The sequence below is a fragment of the Orycteropus afer genome, unplaced genomic scaffold (assembly GCF_000298275.1).
Source record: "Orycteropus afer afer isolate SDZICR_OR568_19922 unplaced genomic scaffold, OryAfe1.0 scaffold00424, whole genome shotgun sequence".
Lineage (NCBI taxonomy): Eukaryota > Metazoa > Chordata > Mammalia > Tubulidentata > Orycteropodidae > Orycteropus > Orycteropus afer.
This window is the reverse complement of record NW_006922011.1, coordinates 33,117-48,163: the sequence shown is the minus strand read 5'-3', so window position 1 is coordinate 48,163 and position 15,047 is coordinate 33,117. Positions and strand designations below refer to the sequence as shown.

The 15,047-nt window shown below is 37.1% G+C and overlaps 1 protein-coding gene across 1 annotated transcript in view; it reads left to right on the top strand.

Annotated features, from left to right (window-relative positions):
• The window catches only part of ACYP2 (acylphosphatase 2), a 277,282-nt gene extending 263,570 nt beyond the window's left edge, over window positions 1–13,712 (top strand). Inside the window, exon 4 of the mRNA XM_007954002.1 lies at window positions 13,598–13,712. Coding sequence (XP_007952193.1) covers window positions 13,598–13,712 — 115 coding nt within the window. The remainder of the gene's footprint in view (window positions 1–13,597) is intronic.
• Window positions 13,713–15,047: the final 1,335 nt, after the last annotated feature.

Sequence of the window (15,047 nt, the reverse complement as noted above, 5' to 3'; positions counted from 1 at the left end):
AAAAAAAAGTAGAGAAGGGGAATAATGAAGGAAAAATAAATGAGAAAAATGCAAAAAGAAAAACAAGCAATGGAGTTAACCACAAGAAAAAAGGGGGAAGGAAAAAAAAAACACTTAAATTAAAAAAAAAAATTTCAACCAGGAACAGGGAAAAGAAAACATGCTGAAAACTAGGACCTGGGAGGAGAAGATTAAGAATAATGGTAAAACGTACAAAAGTATTAATAGTAATAGATGTTTTAAAACAGACATATACAAGCAAACGAATCACCAGAAAAAAGAAAGTGAAAAAGAAAAAAATTAAAAAAGAGAAAAGAAAAATCAGTGGAGGACAGGGCAGGGCACCCAGGCTCCGTCTGAGCATACAGACTGTGATGGAGTTCCTGTGGGCCCAGAAGGTAGGTGAGAGTGGGGGATGGCCGCACCTCCATTCATCAAGCAGGTGTGGGGTATAAGAGTAACAAGAGGAATGTCACACCTTTTCAGTCGTGTAGGTCCAGAGTGTCCTTGGGGTTGCTAGAAAGCAGAACTTGATCTGAAGCCCCAGGAATCTGTGAGAGCACTGTCTCTTTAAATATCCAAAATAGTCAAGCCACTTTTAAACCTTCAAAATGGCAGTGTCCTCCGGACTGGCAAAAGTCCACAGCTCAAGGCTGTAAATCTTTATGGAAATACATTGCCTCATCTTCCTCCTGTGGAGCACCTGGTGGGTTTGAACCACTGACCTTCTGATTAGCAGCCAAATGCCTTACCCACCATGCCACCAGAGCTCCTTTAAGCAACATCATGATAAATGGAGAAAAGACTGAAGTTGTCAGGGATTTCACAATTAACACCTATGGAAGCTTGTTGTTATGTGCCTTCGAGTCAGACTCAACTCATAGTGACCCCTCCTTGGGTTTCTGAGGCAGTATCACTACAGAAGTAGATTGCCCAACCTTCTTTCCAAGGAGTGGCTGGTGGGTTTGATCCACCAGCCTTCTGGTTAGCAGTCAAGTGCCTTAGGCACTACACTACCAGAGCTCCTACCTATGGAAGCAGCAGTCAGTTAATCCTATGATGCATTGTACTGGACCAATCTGCTACAAAAGACCTCTTTAAAGTGTTAAAGAGTAAAGATGTCACTTAGAAGACTAAGGTCACCTAACCCAAACCATGGTATTTTCAATAGCCTCATATGCATGTAAAAGCTGGGGTAAGGAAGATGGAAGAAGAGTTTATCCCCTTGAATTATGATGTTGGCGAAGAAAACTGAAAACACCATGGACTTCTAGAAGAATGAACAAGTCTGTCATGGAAGAAGTGCAGTTGGAATGCTTCTTAGAAGCAAGAATAGCTAGACTTCGTCTTACCTACTTTGGTCATGTTGTCAGAAGGGACCTGTCCCTGGAGAAAGATATCATACTTGGTAAAGTAGAGGGTCAGCGAAAAAGGGGAAGACCCTCAACAAGATGGATTGACACAGTGGCTGCAAAAAAGGGGTTCAAGCATCACAAAGATTGTGAGAATGGCATAGGACCAAGGAGTGTTTCTATCTGTTATACATAGGGGTCGATATGAGTCAACTGCTAGAGCACCTTACAACAACAACAAAAAAATCCTCCCTCATTAACATAACAAAGACAACCCATTTCCAAATGGGATTATAACCACAGTCATAGAGATTAGAATTTACAACACATAATGCATTCCATAACAATGACCTTTCATTTTTCAGAAGATTTTTCAAGCTGTTAATAAATTAGCTTTCTTTATAAAAAGTAGAGCAGTTTTAAGTCACACAACAAACACATGCTATTGTTACTAGAGTTAGAATAGTACACTCAGTTTTAGTTTACAAAGTTTGGGCAGAAACATCTTTATTGGGATTTAACAATTTCTTTTTTTTTAACCAACTGCAGAAAATCATTAATATTAGGAAATACATATTCTTTTTCACTCCTTATTTAATAGTTTAGTTTTTTTTCAAAAAAGAAGGAAATAAGCTGGGATATGTACTTAAGAATATAAAAAAAATTAAAACATTTTTCTAGGAAATAACTATTTTCTGACAATATATATTATTATAAAAGGCTGAAATGTATAAGCATTTAGCAGAGTAGTTCTGAAAAAATGTATTCAGAGTGTTACAGTATAAAAGCACAATTTTCCAGGAGACCAAAATATCCTCATTCCAAGTGAAACATCGCTGTGACATTCTGACCTCCACTGTGAGCCTCCTAATGAACTGAGTCACATGCTTGGATTTAGAGATAAAATAAGACACCCTCTTAGGGGAAAATGAGAATCAAAATGCAATAATGAAAATAATTTGGGAGGTTCAAAAAATAAGCTATTCCAATTGCTTTGAGACACATCCACAAAGAAGGGTATTAATATTTTGATTTCTTGTATATTTAAAGCATTCTGAAAGCCCTCATCTTTAGGTAATATTACATAATCGATCTTCATTATTAAAAGCATGTAGTGTAATATGTTCCATCATGGACTATTAGTTTAAGCACAGTCTGTCAGTCTTCTTTCATTAAAACTTAATTTTTGCTTCTAATTTTCCATCCATCAAATCTCTAAATCCCAGTTTTACCAGTGGTTTCTGTGCCATTAGCTGCCTCTCCATTCTTCTTTCTGAATATTCTTTTGCTTCATTTCTGCACAAAGCATTTTCAAAGCGACCGTCACAGAGTCACTTTATGAATTTCTCTTTAAAGTCAATGCATTCATCTCTGCAAACTTCCACTAGCGCGGATCGCGCTGTGCCCACCCACTCAGCCCAGGAGGCTGCTCAGCACAGTGTTCCTGTGGGAAGCTGCCCCATCCTGGGTTGCGGCTGCAAGGTCTGGATCCCCAAGTTCATGATGGTTGTACACAGAATGGCAGATGCAAACATCGCTACCCTGAAGGGACATGTTTCTGAGACCAGAGAACACTGTATGGCTCACTTGAATGAAAAAGACACCTAACAAGGCTGGTTGTAAAGCAAAATCGTTTAAATCCTTCCTGCTTCCCCCAGTAATTTCCATTATAAAACTTAAGAAACAGTATCAGCAAGGAAAAAAACTCACAGCTTTATGTGTTTAAACTCCACTTCATTCCAAACAGAATTTTAAAGTAATTTGCAAGGATATATAAAACTATAACCAGAGAATGTACATTTTAGTGAAAAAGGATGGAACACAGGATGGGGACATAAAGTAGAGCCAGGAACAAAGCTTTAGAAATACCTAAAATAATGACCTCTGCTATGGGTGGGGCGATAGCTTGGTACTGAGCTATCTAGCAGCCCCCTATCAACTAATGGTAACACCCCCAAAACTTAACTTGGTTTGTGAGCTTATCCGGGGAGAGGTGGGGAGGCCAGGGGATTGCAAACACAGGGGCATCTGGCCAGTTTGCTTTTCATTTGGCTTGATGCAAAAGTAGATTTTAACATATCTGGAATAGCAAATGTCTTAGTGCGTTCTTAAAGCAAACCTTCTCAAATACTGCTCTTCTGAGTCAAGTAGCTCATAAATACTGGAAGTCATTAAATTCAAACTCTCGACAGGCTAGACTTGCCAAGAACAGACCTTAAAAATATATAAAACCACTGTGTGTCTCCCCTCTTCTTCACAGTCAGACATCTCAAAAGATTGATCTGTTCTTGCTGTCTCCATATCTTCACTTCCCCCTCATTCTTAAAACCATTCTAGTCTGGCTTCCACCCCCAGCACATCACTGAAACTGGTCTTGCTAAAGCCCTCAAAGCACTTTTCAGTTCAGATCCGCCCCCGGTGACACTTTTCAGTTCGTATTTTACTTGGATCTCCGCAGCTTTATAAGTTGATAGCTCTCTTTCTTAAATACTCTATCCCTTTAGTTTCCATATACCGCACTTTGATGGTATAAGGAGCTCTCGTGGCCTAGTGGATAAAGCATTTGGCTGCTAATCAAAAGGTCAGCAGTTCAAATCCACCAGCTGCTCCATGGAAGATGGAGCAGTCTACTTCCATAAAGATTTACAGCCTCAGACACTCAGTGAGGGTCGCTGTGAGTTGGAATTGACTCAATAGCAGTGAGATTTTGAGAGACATGATATATACTCATTTGCTCACTGTGTCTTCCAACCACCCTCTTTCTGGTGCCTTGACATTACTGCAGATGCTGGAGAGCTGGGAGATATGTTTCCCTGACTCTCTTGCAATCAGGGTTTCATAGGATTTAGATCTCATGAATCAAAGGTACTTATGTATTAGGTAGTTAGGTAGGCTAACTGGCAGAGAGTAGGCAGAGGTAGGCAGAGAGTCAGCAATGTGTGAGGCTCTAATGAACATTACATGCTATGGAGCTAACAGCTCTGGGGGTAGCTTCCTCAGGCCTGGACTGCAGTTAGAGCAGTGTATTCATAAACAAAGTGATTTCAGTGGCTGCTGCCTGGTTCCCTTGATGGCCCTATCAGGAAAAATTGTCCAAAGCTTAGAAATGGGTCAAAGAAATTAGTGGATGCCCTTTCAAGGGGAATTCTGGGTACTGTGTAGTAGAACTTTCCAGGGTTTTCTAATTCTATAGGAGTGCATCTTTGATTGGTTTTCTATTAACTAGCCTATTTTACAACTCTGTAAGGTAGATATTTACTTGTAGGAAACTATAGACATGCAAACGATCCTTGCCCATAGCAATGCAAATGATTTTTTCCTGGTAGATACATAATTGATTTTTGCTTTGACGATAAGACAACTCTAGTGCTGAAAGCGTTATAGTTTATTGTGTATAGCTACACTGTCTAATATGGGAGGCTCCAGCCACATATGGTTATTGGGTGCTTATAATATGGCTAGTCTGAATTGAGATGTGTTGTAAATGTAAAACAGATGCGAGATTTCAAAGACTCAAAGGCCTGTGAAATATCTCATTAATTAAAAACAAATAGTAATTATGTCTTGAAGTAATATTTTTTATATGTTAGGTTAAATAAAATATATTATAAAAATTAATTTTACCTATTTCTTTTTACTATTTTAATGTGGCTCCTAGAAATTTCTAAATTATATATGAGACTTGCATTATAGTCCTGTTGGACAGTATTGCACTATAGAATTTTAAACAGCTTTACATCTAATATCAAGTTGATTTTAGCATTCCTGAGGAGCTCTGGTAGCACATGCCTGAGGCATTTGATTGCTAACCAGAAGGTTGGTGGTTCAAACCCCCCAGCCACTGCATAGAAGGAAGATGGGACAGTCTACTTCCATAAAGATTTACTGCCTCAGAAATCCAATGGGGTTCACTATGAGTCCAAATTGAGTCAATGGCAATGGTTTGATCACATGTATATATGTATACAGGCATATGTCATTTTAGTGTCCTTCACATTACTGTGCTTCACAGATACTATGGGTTTTTGTTTGTTTACAAATTGAAGGTTTGTGGCAACCCTGCGTGGAACAAGTCTATTGGCACCATTTTTCCAACAGTATGTGCTCACTCTGTGTCTCTATGTCACATTTTCGGAGTTCTCATAATATTTTAGATTTTTCATAATGCTGTTGCACACTTAACAGAGTGCAGTATAGTGTAAACATAACTTTTATATGCACTGGGAAACCAAAAAATTAATGTGACTCACTTTACTGTGGTATTCTGGAACGGAACCAGCAATGTCTCTGATGTGTGCTTGTGTATAAAAAAGAAAACCAAACCTGTTGCCATTGAGTCAATTTTGACTCATGATGACCCTGTGTATTACAGAATAGAAATGCTGCAGACTTTTTGGCTGTACTCTTTGTGGTAGCAGTTTTCCAGTCCTTTCTTCTGCAAGGTGGCTTTGAACTGACAACCTTTAGGTTAACAACTGTGTGTCAGACATTGCACTAAGTGATTTACATACATTTTTTCAATCCTTTCACTAACTCTGCAAGGTGAGTAGTACCCTCATTTTAAAGATTAGAAATCTGGATCTCAGGTTAATTGGAAGTGTCTTAGATTCCCTGGAAAATCATTGAACTTTTCATTAATCATAGGCTAAGTACCTGATAATTTTTGTGACATTATATCAAAATTCTATTAAAGCCTTTCTTTTGATAACAAAGATGTGTATAGTATTATTTGTCCACATCTAATTGAATAAGAAAACTTGTTACAGAAAAAAATAGCAAAAATGTTACATACTATCCTTCCATTATTAATGCTGGTTTAAAAGCCTGAAATGGCAAGGCAACTCAATATTTTCCAGCACTCACCACATTAGCTTTTAATTCATTAGCTGTCTTTTTCTACTGTCTGCTTCCTTGCTTGGTCTACGTTTTATACTGGTGCTGCTGAAATGATATCCGAAAGGGCTCTACCACCTTGCTTTTAGTCCCAGAAAATAGAACTACAATGAATTATTAATAGTGTTGGCTTTCTAATGCTTTAATTTCATTTCTTTGTTCCAGAGAAGGATATCAGTTAAATGGATTTTTTTTTTTTAAATCAACCTGGGAACTTACTACATTTTGTAGGAAACACGAAGTGACTTGACTTACAGAAAATAGTCTTATTTGATTTTCACTTCTAGATCTGATGAATTCTCCATACATTCTGTTCCCTCACACACGTGCCCAGCAATTGATTGATAGAGCAGTTTTCAACCAAGCTCCTTGAGCCTTTGGGCTTGAGGGGCAGCTGGGAGAGGAAGATGGCTGATGGGGGGTTCTGCAGCTCCCAATATTCCCTTGCTTCAGAGAAGAACTTTACTCGTTCTGCTATATGCATTAGGCTTTCATGCAACTTCTGTTTGAAGAAAGGATTCTTCTCTTTAAAAAGTGTGAAGTCCTGGATTAATATAACAAATATAATAGTAGGTGTTTGTACATCTTTGGTGTATTAAAAATAAAATGTCTAAGGATTTTGTACCTTAGCCAAAATATGTCCGAGTTTATATAACTGTGGACTGTACTTGACAGAGATTAAGGCATATTGGCGTGACTGGGTTCACAGGATGAACTTTTCCTTCCCATGGTGCACAATAGTCACCCGGAAGTTTTATTTATAATAAGTACAGTACCATACTTACTCATGTAACAGGTAAACCCACAGTCAAGAAATGCAGTGAAGTCTGAGGACTGGCGAAAATAAATGAACTGATTACACAAGTAACGTTGGTTCACAGCTTATATTCAGATTGTTAGATCAGATTCACGGGCCTCCAGTTGTCCTCTGAGAGTATGAATATAGTTATTACCTGTGTTATTTCATAAGAGACTGTTGTTGGGTGCTGTCAAGTCAATTTCAACTCATAGTGACCCCATATGACAGAGCAGAACTGTCTCACAGGATTTTCTTGGCTGTAATCTTTATAGAAGGATAAGGGACTACAATGAGTAAAGTAGTTTATCATTTTCTATAATGAGAATAACTATCTCTTTAACTTTCAATGAGTGAAAAAGTGTGAGTTTTGTAAAGTGTGAGATCAAATCAAAGAGTTAAAAGGTTATGCTCAGTTATCCCTTCCATGTTGTAGACAGTGTTGTTGGGTGCTAGGGAATCAATTCTGACTCATAGTGACCCAATGTGACATAGTAGAACTGACCCATAGGATTTCCTACGCTGAAATCAGGAGCAGATCCCAGGTCTTTTCTCCTGCAGACCCACTGGTGGGTTCAAACTGCGAACATTTTGGTTCACAGCTGAGCACTTAACCATTGAGCTACCAGGGCTCCTTGTGGACTGTGCAGGACCCTGGAAATCCCTCTCCTTGGAAGCTATAGATCAAAGGGAGGCACACAGGTAACAAAAACTTATTCATTCAATATTTATTTATTGTTTGGGGAATACAATAGTGATTCTCTCATTCTGCCCTCTTAGAATTTATATTCTAATGTGGTTGTAGTTGTTAGTTACTGTCTAATCAATTCAGATTCATGGTGGCCCTACATGTGCAGAGTAGAACTGCTCCATAAGAGTTTTCAAGGCTATGGCTTTTCAGAAGCAAATCTTTAAGCTTCTTCCAAGAAGCCTCTGGATGGGTTGGAACTGTCAACATTTAAGGCAGTAGTTGAATGCTTAACTGTTTGTACCACCCAGGGACTTTCTACTGTGGAGGAGGCACCAAATGAACACATAAACAATTGCATACACATAGTAATTACAGAATGTGATAATCCTCATGTTGTGCACACTGGGGTCAAAGGGGGGCCTTTTATCTAGGGGCAGCCAAGGAAGGGACTTTTGGAGTACATAAACATAAATGCATTTTAGAAGGGCATAATTGGCCTCTTTGCAGCTGCCAAGGTTAAAAATATGTCACACTTACTATACACTATGACTAAATAAATATGTGCCAGCTGCACCAAAGAATTAGAGAGATGCTATGGAAACCCTTAGGAGACATCCGGAGGTAGTGACAGCCTGAATAGGAACAGAAAAATACAGCACCATTAGTTTATTAAACAAATAGATTTTTACTTGGTAATTTAACATTTATGAGCACTATGGTTTAATTATTTTTTAATGCAAAGATAGCCTGAAGAATACTTAAAAGTAATACATACAAGATCATTCATTGTCTTCTGTCACTCCATAAAACAGTTGTTTTCACAATAGCGTATAATTTTTAACAAACATGTAAGAAATGCATTCATAATGACACCCATTCTTATATGGTTGCTTTACTAAAGGTAACATGATTTTGGTAAAGGAATAAAATAGATTTAAAAAAAAATTAGTATAATTTTCGAAACCTTCACATAAGGCATTTAAAATATATTAGAGGGAGGGAGTTACATGAAACATAGTTACGAAGTAGCATAATTTCTGTCAATTGTATTTTCCAATTTACAGTGACCCCTCCTTGGGTTTCCAAAGCGGTATCACTATGAAAGTAGATTGCCCAGTCTTCTTTCCAAGGAGTGGCTGGTGGGTTTGAAACGTCAGCCTTCTGGTTAGCAGTCAAATGCCTTAGGTACTACACCACTAGAGTTCCTATTCTTTCACTTTTATTAGCTGAATCTTCTTATTCTTTGCTTTTTACAGGCTATCACTGGATTGTTTCTAGAAATACCTAAAATATATATCCAAACAAAAATGATTGAGATTTACATCAGAAATAGACTACATTCTCTTTTAAGCAAATATAATACACTGACCCAACCAACCACTCATGCACCCATCCAATATTTATTGAGTTCACTGAACTAATAGGTAAAATGTGCTGGAGCCAGAAGGGTGTATCCTGGTCCTTTGTTGGGTGGACACTGTGCATGGTTCTTTCCTTCTCTCCATTGCTATAACAATTCCCTGAAAGACAGGGAATTAGCTCCGATGTGGCTGTCATCATTGGGTGCCATTGCGTTGATTCTGACTCATAGCAACACCATGTATGAAGTAGAGCTGTCCCACAGAACTTTTCATAGCTGTAATCTTTACAGAAGCAGAGTGCCAGGTCATTCTCCTGCAGAGCCACCGGGTGATTCTGAACTGCCAACCTTTTGATTAGTCGAGCACTTATCTGTTGCACCACCAGGACTCCTTCCAGTTTGGCTAGATAACCTAAAATGAAGTCCTATATGAGATTTTCCAGTTAATGTGATAAAAATTGACAAATGGAATTAATTCAGGAAAAATACATAGGGTGTTTTACCTAAGTACCCCCAAAAAATTAAAAGAAAAACTACTTTTATTACTAAGGAAGTATAGGCATCTGATTACAACATAAGAAAATCATGTTTTCTTATATATCAGTTCACAAACCTAATGATTAAGAAGTGTCTTGTTTAAAAAAAATATATATATATGCCTATTTATAAACTTACCAAGAAATATACAGGACTTGAATTAAGTAAACTATGAAATTTTAGTGAGGACATAAAGATTTGAATAAAAATACAGAAATTGACGTTCTTGGATGACAAGATTAAATATTGATAGGATGTCAGTTATCTCCAAATTATTTTTAGATCTTGAAGGGGATTTGATGGGATTGGATAAAGTGATGCTAAAATTAGTAGAATTAAATATATCAATATTTTCCCTAATGCTTCTTTGTTTTGTATCATGTTAAATTATCATTCTCCATTCTAGATTTGAAAAATTCACTAATATTATTTTTAAAAACCTAGCTTAAATGCTATCAGAAAGATATATTTTAGTACCTTGGCCAGAAATTAACCACACCCATTCCTCTCTCCCTTTATATCATTCATGTCGCACATCACATTCTTAATTATATTGTAAACTCACTGCCATCAAGCGATTCCAACTCATAGTGACCCTCACTGGGTTTCCAAAGCTGTAAATCTTTACAGAAGCAGATTGCCTCATCTTTCTTCTACTGAGCAGCTGGTGGGTTTGAACCACCGACCTTTTGGTTAGCAGTCAAACTCCTTAACCACTACACCACCAGAGTGCCTTAATTATATTATAGTTATTTTTATTATTCTGCACATTCCTTTATTAGATAATAAACTACTGGAAGAAGAAACCAAATTATCTATGGACAAACCCTGGTATCTAGAATATGCCTTGTTTAAAGTTCTACATTTGAGTCCCTGTGTGGCACAGTTAGTACTTGTCTACTAACTTAATGGCAGTTTGAGCCCACCCAAAAAGCTCTGACTAGCTACTTCTGAAAAACCAACTGCTGAAAACCCTATCATCAAGCACAATTCTACTCTGATGCACATGAAGTCACCATGAGTTGGAATCAACAGCATCTGGGTTTTTTTTTTTTTATAAAGTGCTACTGAAATATTTATTGATAATGTTTGGTGATATGGTTCTTTTTCACACTGAGTGAGTGATACATATTTAACTTCCATCCCACCCACATCCTAATTAGACATGAATTCTTGTGATATTTTGCGAATTCTTTGGCTAGGAGAACTCTTGGTTCTACCATCTCCAGACCTGAGCCACACCTGTCAAGGGCTGAATGTAAGAGCAGTATATAAAGAGTGAGGTCTTAGGGCTTAACAAGTGACGGGTGGCAAGAACATTCATTCCTAGGTAGGTAGGCAAGTCAGGCCAGGTCATTCCCAGCAACAAGAGTAGCATGCGAGGAGCTGGGACACAAAGAGGCCATCCACCCACAGTATAAACAGAGCTGAATCTCTCAACAGCACGCCCATTCTATCCCCACCAGTAGCATAGATTCCTCCATAGGTTTGGTTGGTAAGGAAGGACTTAAGTGTTTTGGGGACAGGATGTAGTCAGTCCCTCAACTAAAATACAGTGAGTTACTAGCTCATTGGATTAGTTATTGCAAGTTCTATGCTCCCTAGTCCAAGTCCTAGATTCACTATCTCCAATTTCATGTTCTCTCCTGAACCCCTTCAGATATGGCTTTCACTTTGCCAAAACTACTCTTGGCAAGGTCACCAACTGAAAAATAAAGCCCATTGCTGTCAATTCTGACTCATGGCACCTCATGTGTTTCAGAGTAAAACTGCTCCATAGGGTTTTCTCGGTTGTAATCTTTATGGAAGCCAGGCCCAGACAAGTTGACACATAGCCTTAACTACCATACCAGGTTTCCATCAAGGTTACCAGTAGCCTCCAACTGATAAATGCAATGGTCAGCTCTCAGTTCTCACCTTGCTTGCCCTGCCAGTAGCATTTGACCCAGCTGATCCCTCCCTGCTTCCTGAGGACTTCGTCTGAAACCCAGGACACTTCACTCTTGAATTTTCCTCCTGCCTCTCTGGATGCTTTCTTACTTGTCACCTTTGCAGATTCTTCCCCAATTCCTGGACTTTTAATATTGGAGTATCCCAAGGCCCAGCCATGGGACCTCATCTCTTTTCTATCTTTCTTCAGTTTCTTGGTGATTAAAGGAAATAATGTATGTAAAGCAATTAGTACAATGCTGAGCAAATAGGTAATACTCAATGAATGTTAGCTTTTATTATTATTTCTGGCCTTGATTTTCTAGAAGGCTTCAAGGAGATCTGACAAGTAAAGTGAAAGTAATCAACTCCTTTTCATAAAAACTGCATTTATCCCTCAATACAATTTACATTTTCAAAATTTCAACTAAATCAAATCAGTTGCAGAAAATAAAATGTGTTATTGTGTTGACAGCTCAGCTCCTGAAAGAAACATCAGAATTAACATTACCCAGTAAAGAACCAAATAATAACCAAAAAAAACCAAACTCATTGCCGTGGAGTTGGATCCAACTCATAGCGACCCCTCCTTGGGTTTCTGAGGCGGTATCACTATGGAAGTAGATTGTTCAACTTTCCTTCTGAAGAGTGGCTGCTGGGTTTGAATCGCCAGCCTTCTGGTTAGTAATCAAATGCCTTAGGCACTATGCCATCAGAGCTCCTAATAATAACCAAAGAGAAGGTTAAAACATGCAATGGGAATTTGAATCATCGGAATTATTCTCTAGCCTGATTTAGAGTAATTTTCAGCTAATCAGAAAGAGTTAATTTTTACATTTCTGGGTAAATGTGGACATGATTTTCAGCCTGGAAAATATTTTTAATTCAAGGCTGTATGTGAGTGTTACATATGATCTTGCACAGCTGTATGTAGCACTGGCTTCACAATCTTAGATAACTTTGGTGATATATGCAGTTATGGAAACTCATAGGATGTTTCTATAACAGCAGTGTAAAAACGGCCTCATATTATTGACATGCAGTCCCACTAAATCTACCATTGCCGATTATTAGTAGGTAGAAAGACTGGAAAATCCTCAACAGTACTATCTGAGGTGGCAGTGGTATTCCAGAGGCCTGCATTATATAGAAAGTGTCTCAGGTAAGTACCCAAAAGTAATAAGTAGACACATGAATTTCTCTAATAAGTGTAGAAAAACCATTGCACTACATAAGCAGATAAATATTTTCAGAACATTTGACTTGGCCTTTAATCTACATACTTTGCTAGGATATGTGGTAAGCAATAGTATTTGAGTAGATAAGACAAAATGTTCATCTGGTTTTATTTTAATGTTTGTGGAAAATCACATTTATTATTTATTTGTCCTTATTCCTTTATTTATCCTGTATATGTATATATGTGTATGTTATGCACATGTACATAAGTCATATACTATGTGCTGGGTAATGAGAACAGTAGTGAATTGTTTTTATTACTAACCTCTTTTCAAAAATATTGTTATCCTTTTGCTTAACAAGAGCTAGACAATAATGGCCTTGGAGTGCTTTAAGAGAGAACAATAACCCCAATATGAAATGATTAAGGAGTTAACTTCATTTAATTTGTTACTAGTTTTCTTTGTCCATATTTAATTATAAATTATAGTCTTGATATTCTTAACCCACCAAATCAAACCACTGCCATCAAGTCGATTCCAACTCATAGCAACCCAGATTGGTTTTCCAAGGCTGTAAATCTTTATGGAAGTAGATTGTTTCATCTTCCTCCTGCCAAGCAGCTCGTGGGTTTGAACCACCAACCTTCTAGTTAGCAGCCAAATGCCTTACCCACTACACCTCCGGGAGCTCCTTTTGATATTCTTAGAAGGGCATATATAATGCCTCCAAAATTTCACATTATACAAAAAGTTTGCTTAGTAAAAGGAAAATTGCACTAATATTGATTGTGGGGATATTTTACCTGATCCAGATATATTTAATATGCTAATTTACTTTTGCTTTTTACTTTTTTGTAGGAAGTCCTGGCTGAGCAAGGTTGGGAGTCCTAGTTCTCGCATTGATCACACCAACTTTTCCAACGAAAAATCCATCTCTAAACTGGAATACAGTAACTTTAGTATTCGATACTAATAGAAAAGGAATAAAAATTATAATGCTTACATGGCACAGTAGCTACCATTTGTTTTAAGTGTGTAAATTAGCTTAATAGCATCAGAGTAGTGTTTAAAAAAGGGAATTTTGTTCTGAAAGCTATGGTATTATAAATGTTACTAAACATGTCTGACACTGAAATAATTTTACTCAACTATAATTTTAACAAGAAAAATCTTAGTAATCTAAAATAAGAAAACATCAATACAAAATAGCTAAACTTGTCTCATGGAATCTTTCATTTCAATGTATATTACAGTAGACATGTTATTTGGCTAGACATAAGTTAATAGTTAACTATTTCAAAAATAAATTTTAAGTACTGCTGTCTGTATTAAATTATAAATCATTCTGAATAATAATTTGAGTAATTTGTTTTTATAACTTTCTAGTGTTTCATTGTATTAACATACCATGGTATGTTCTTTCATCCTATTTTTGATAATAATTTGAGTAATTTGTTATTAAAGTCTTAAGAAAGAATCAGCAGTTAGAAATAAATGTATGTGATAATTAATATAACCATAAAATAGTATCAATAAAGAGTTAATTTTTACATTTCCGGGTAAATGTGGACATGATTTTCAGTACTTAACTTGGCGCTACTTGATGCTTTCTATGAACTGTAGTTTGGGTAGTGAACCTTGAGGCTTTGTGCAATTTCATTATGGCATAGTGCATGGTTCTTATCAACACCTTCCCACAATGGATGTTCTTGAAAGGAACTGAGAGTCCAAAGTGAATCATACTATTCTCCAAACTTGGCCTTTAGGGCTCTTCACATATAAATGATAATTAAACATCAAAGTAATTTATGGAGAAGGCTTGATTCTATATCACTTGATTTCATTCTACTGTAAAAGAAAGACCTGAAACTAAAAATATTGGAGAATTTCAAGTAATGTAAGCATATACTTGTATATGTATCTAATGATTTCTAAATTTTTATAGCTATTAAACCCTTTATTCAGATAAATATTAACTCGGGTGAAGGGAAAGATGATATACAATACAATAAAGGAGAGATCAGCACAAAGTGATCAAGGCAGAGGAAGACACTGGGAGAAGCACAAGAGTTAAAGGCAACACAGGTAAATACTATTACAAAATCAAATATTAACCCTAATAACAATGATCTATGAGTGAATACAGAGATACTCAAAGTGAACAAAGGTATGAAGGCAGATGGGACTACACCCACAGATATATACAGGTTTGACAGAGGATAGTTCTACATATGTATCTATATATGTGCTTCAAATATATCTATGAATATAGTGGAGCATACAGGGGGCAAAGTTATGAAAACTGAAA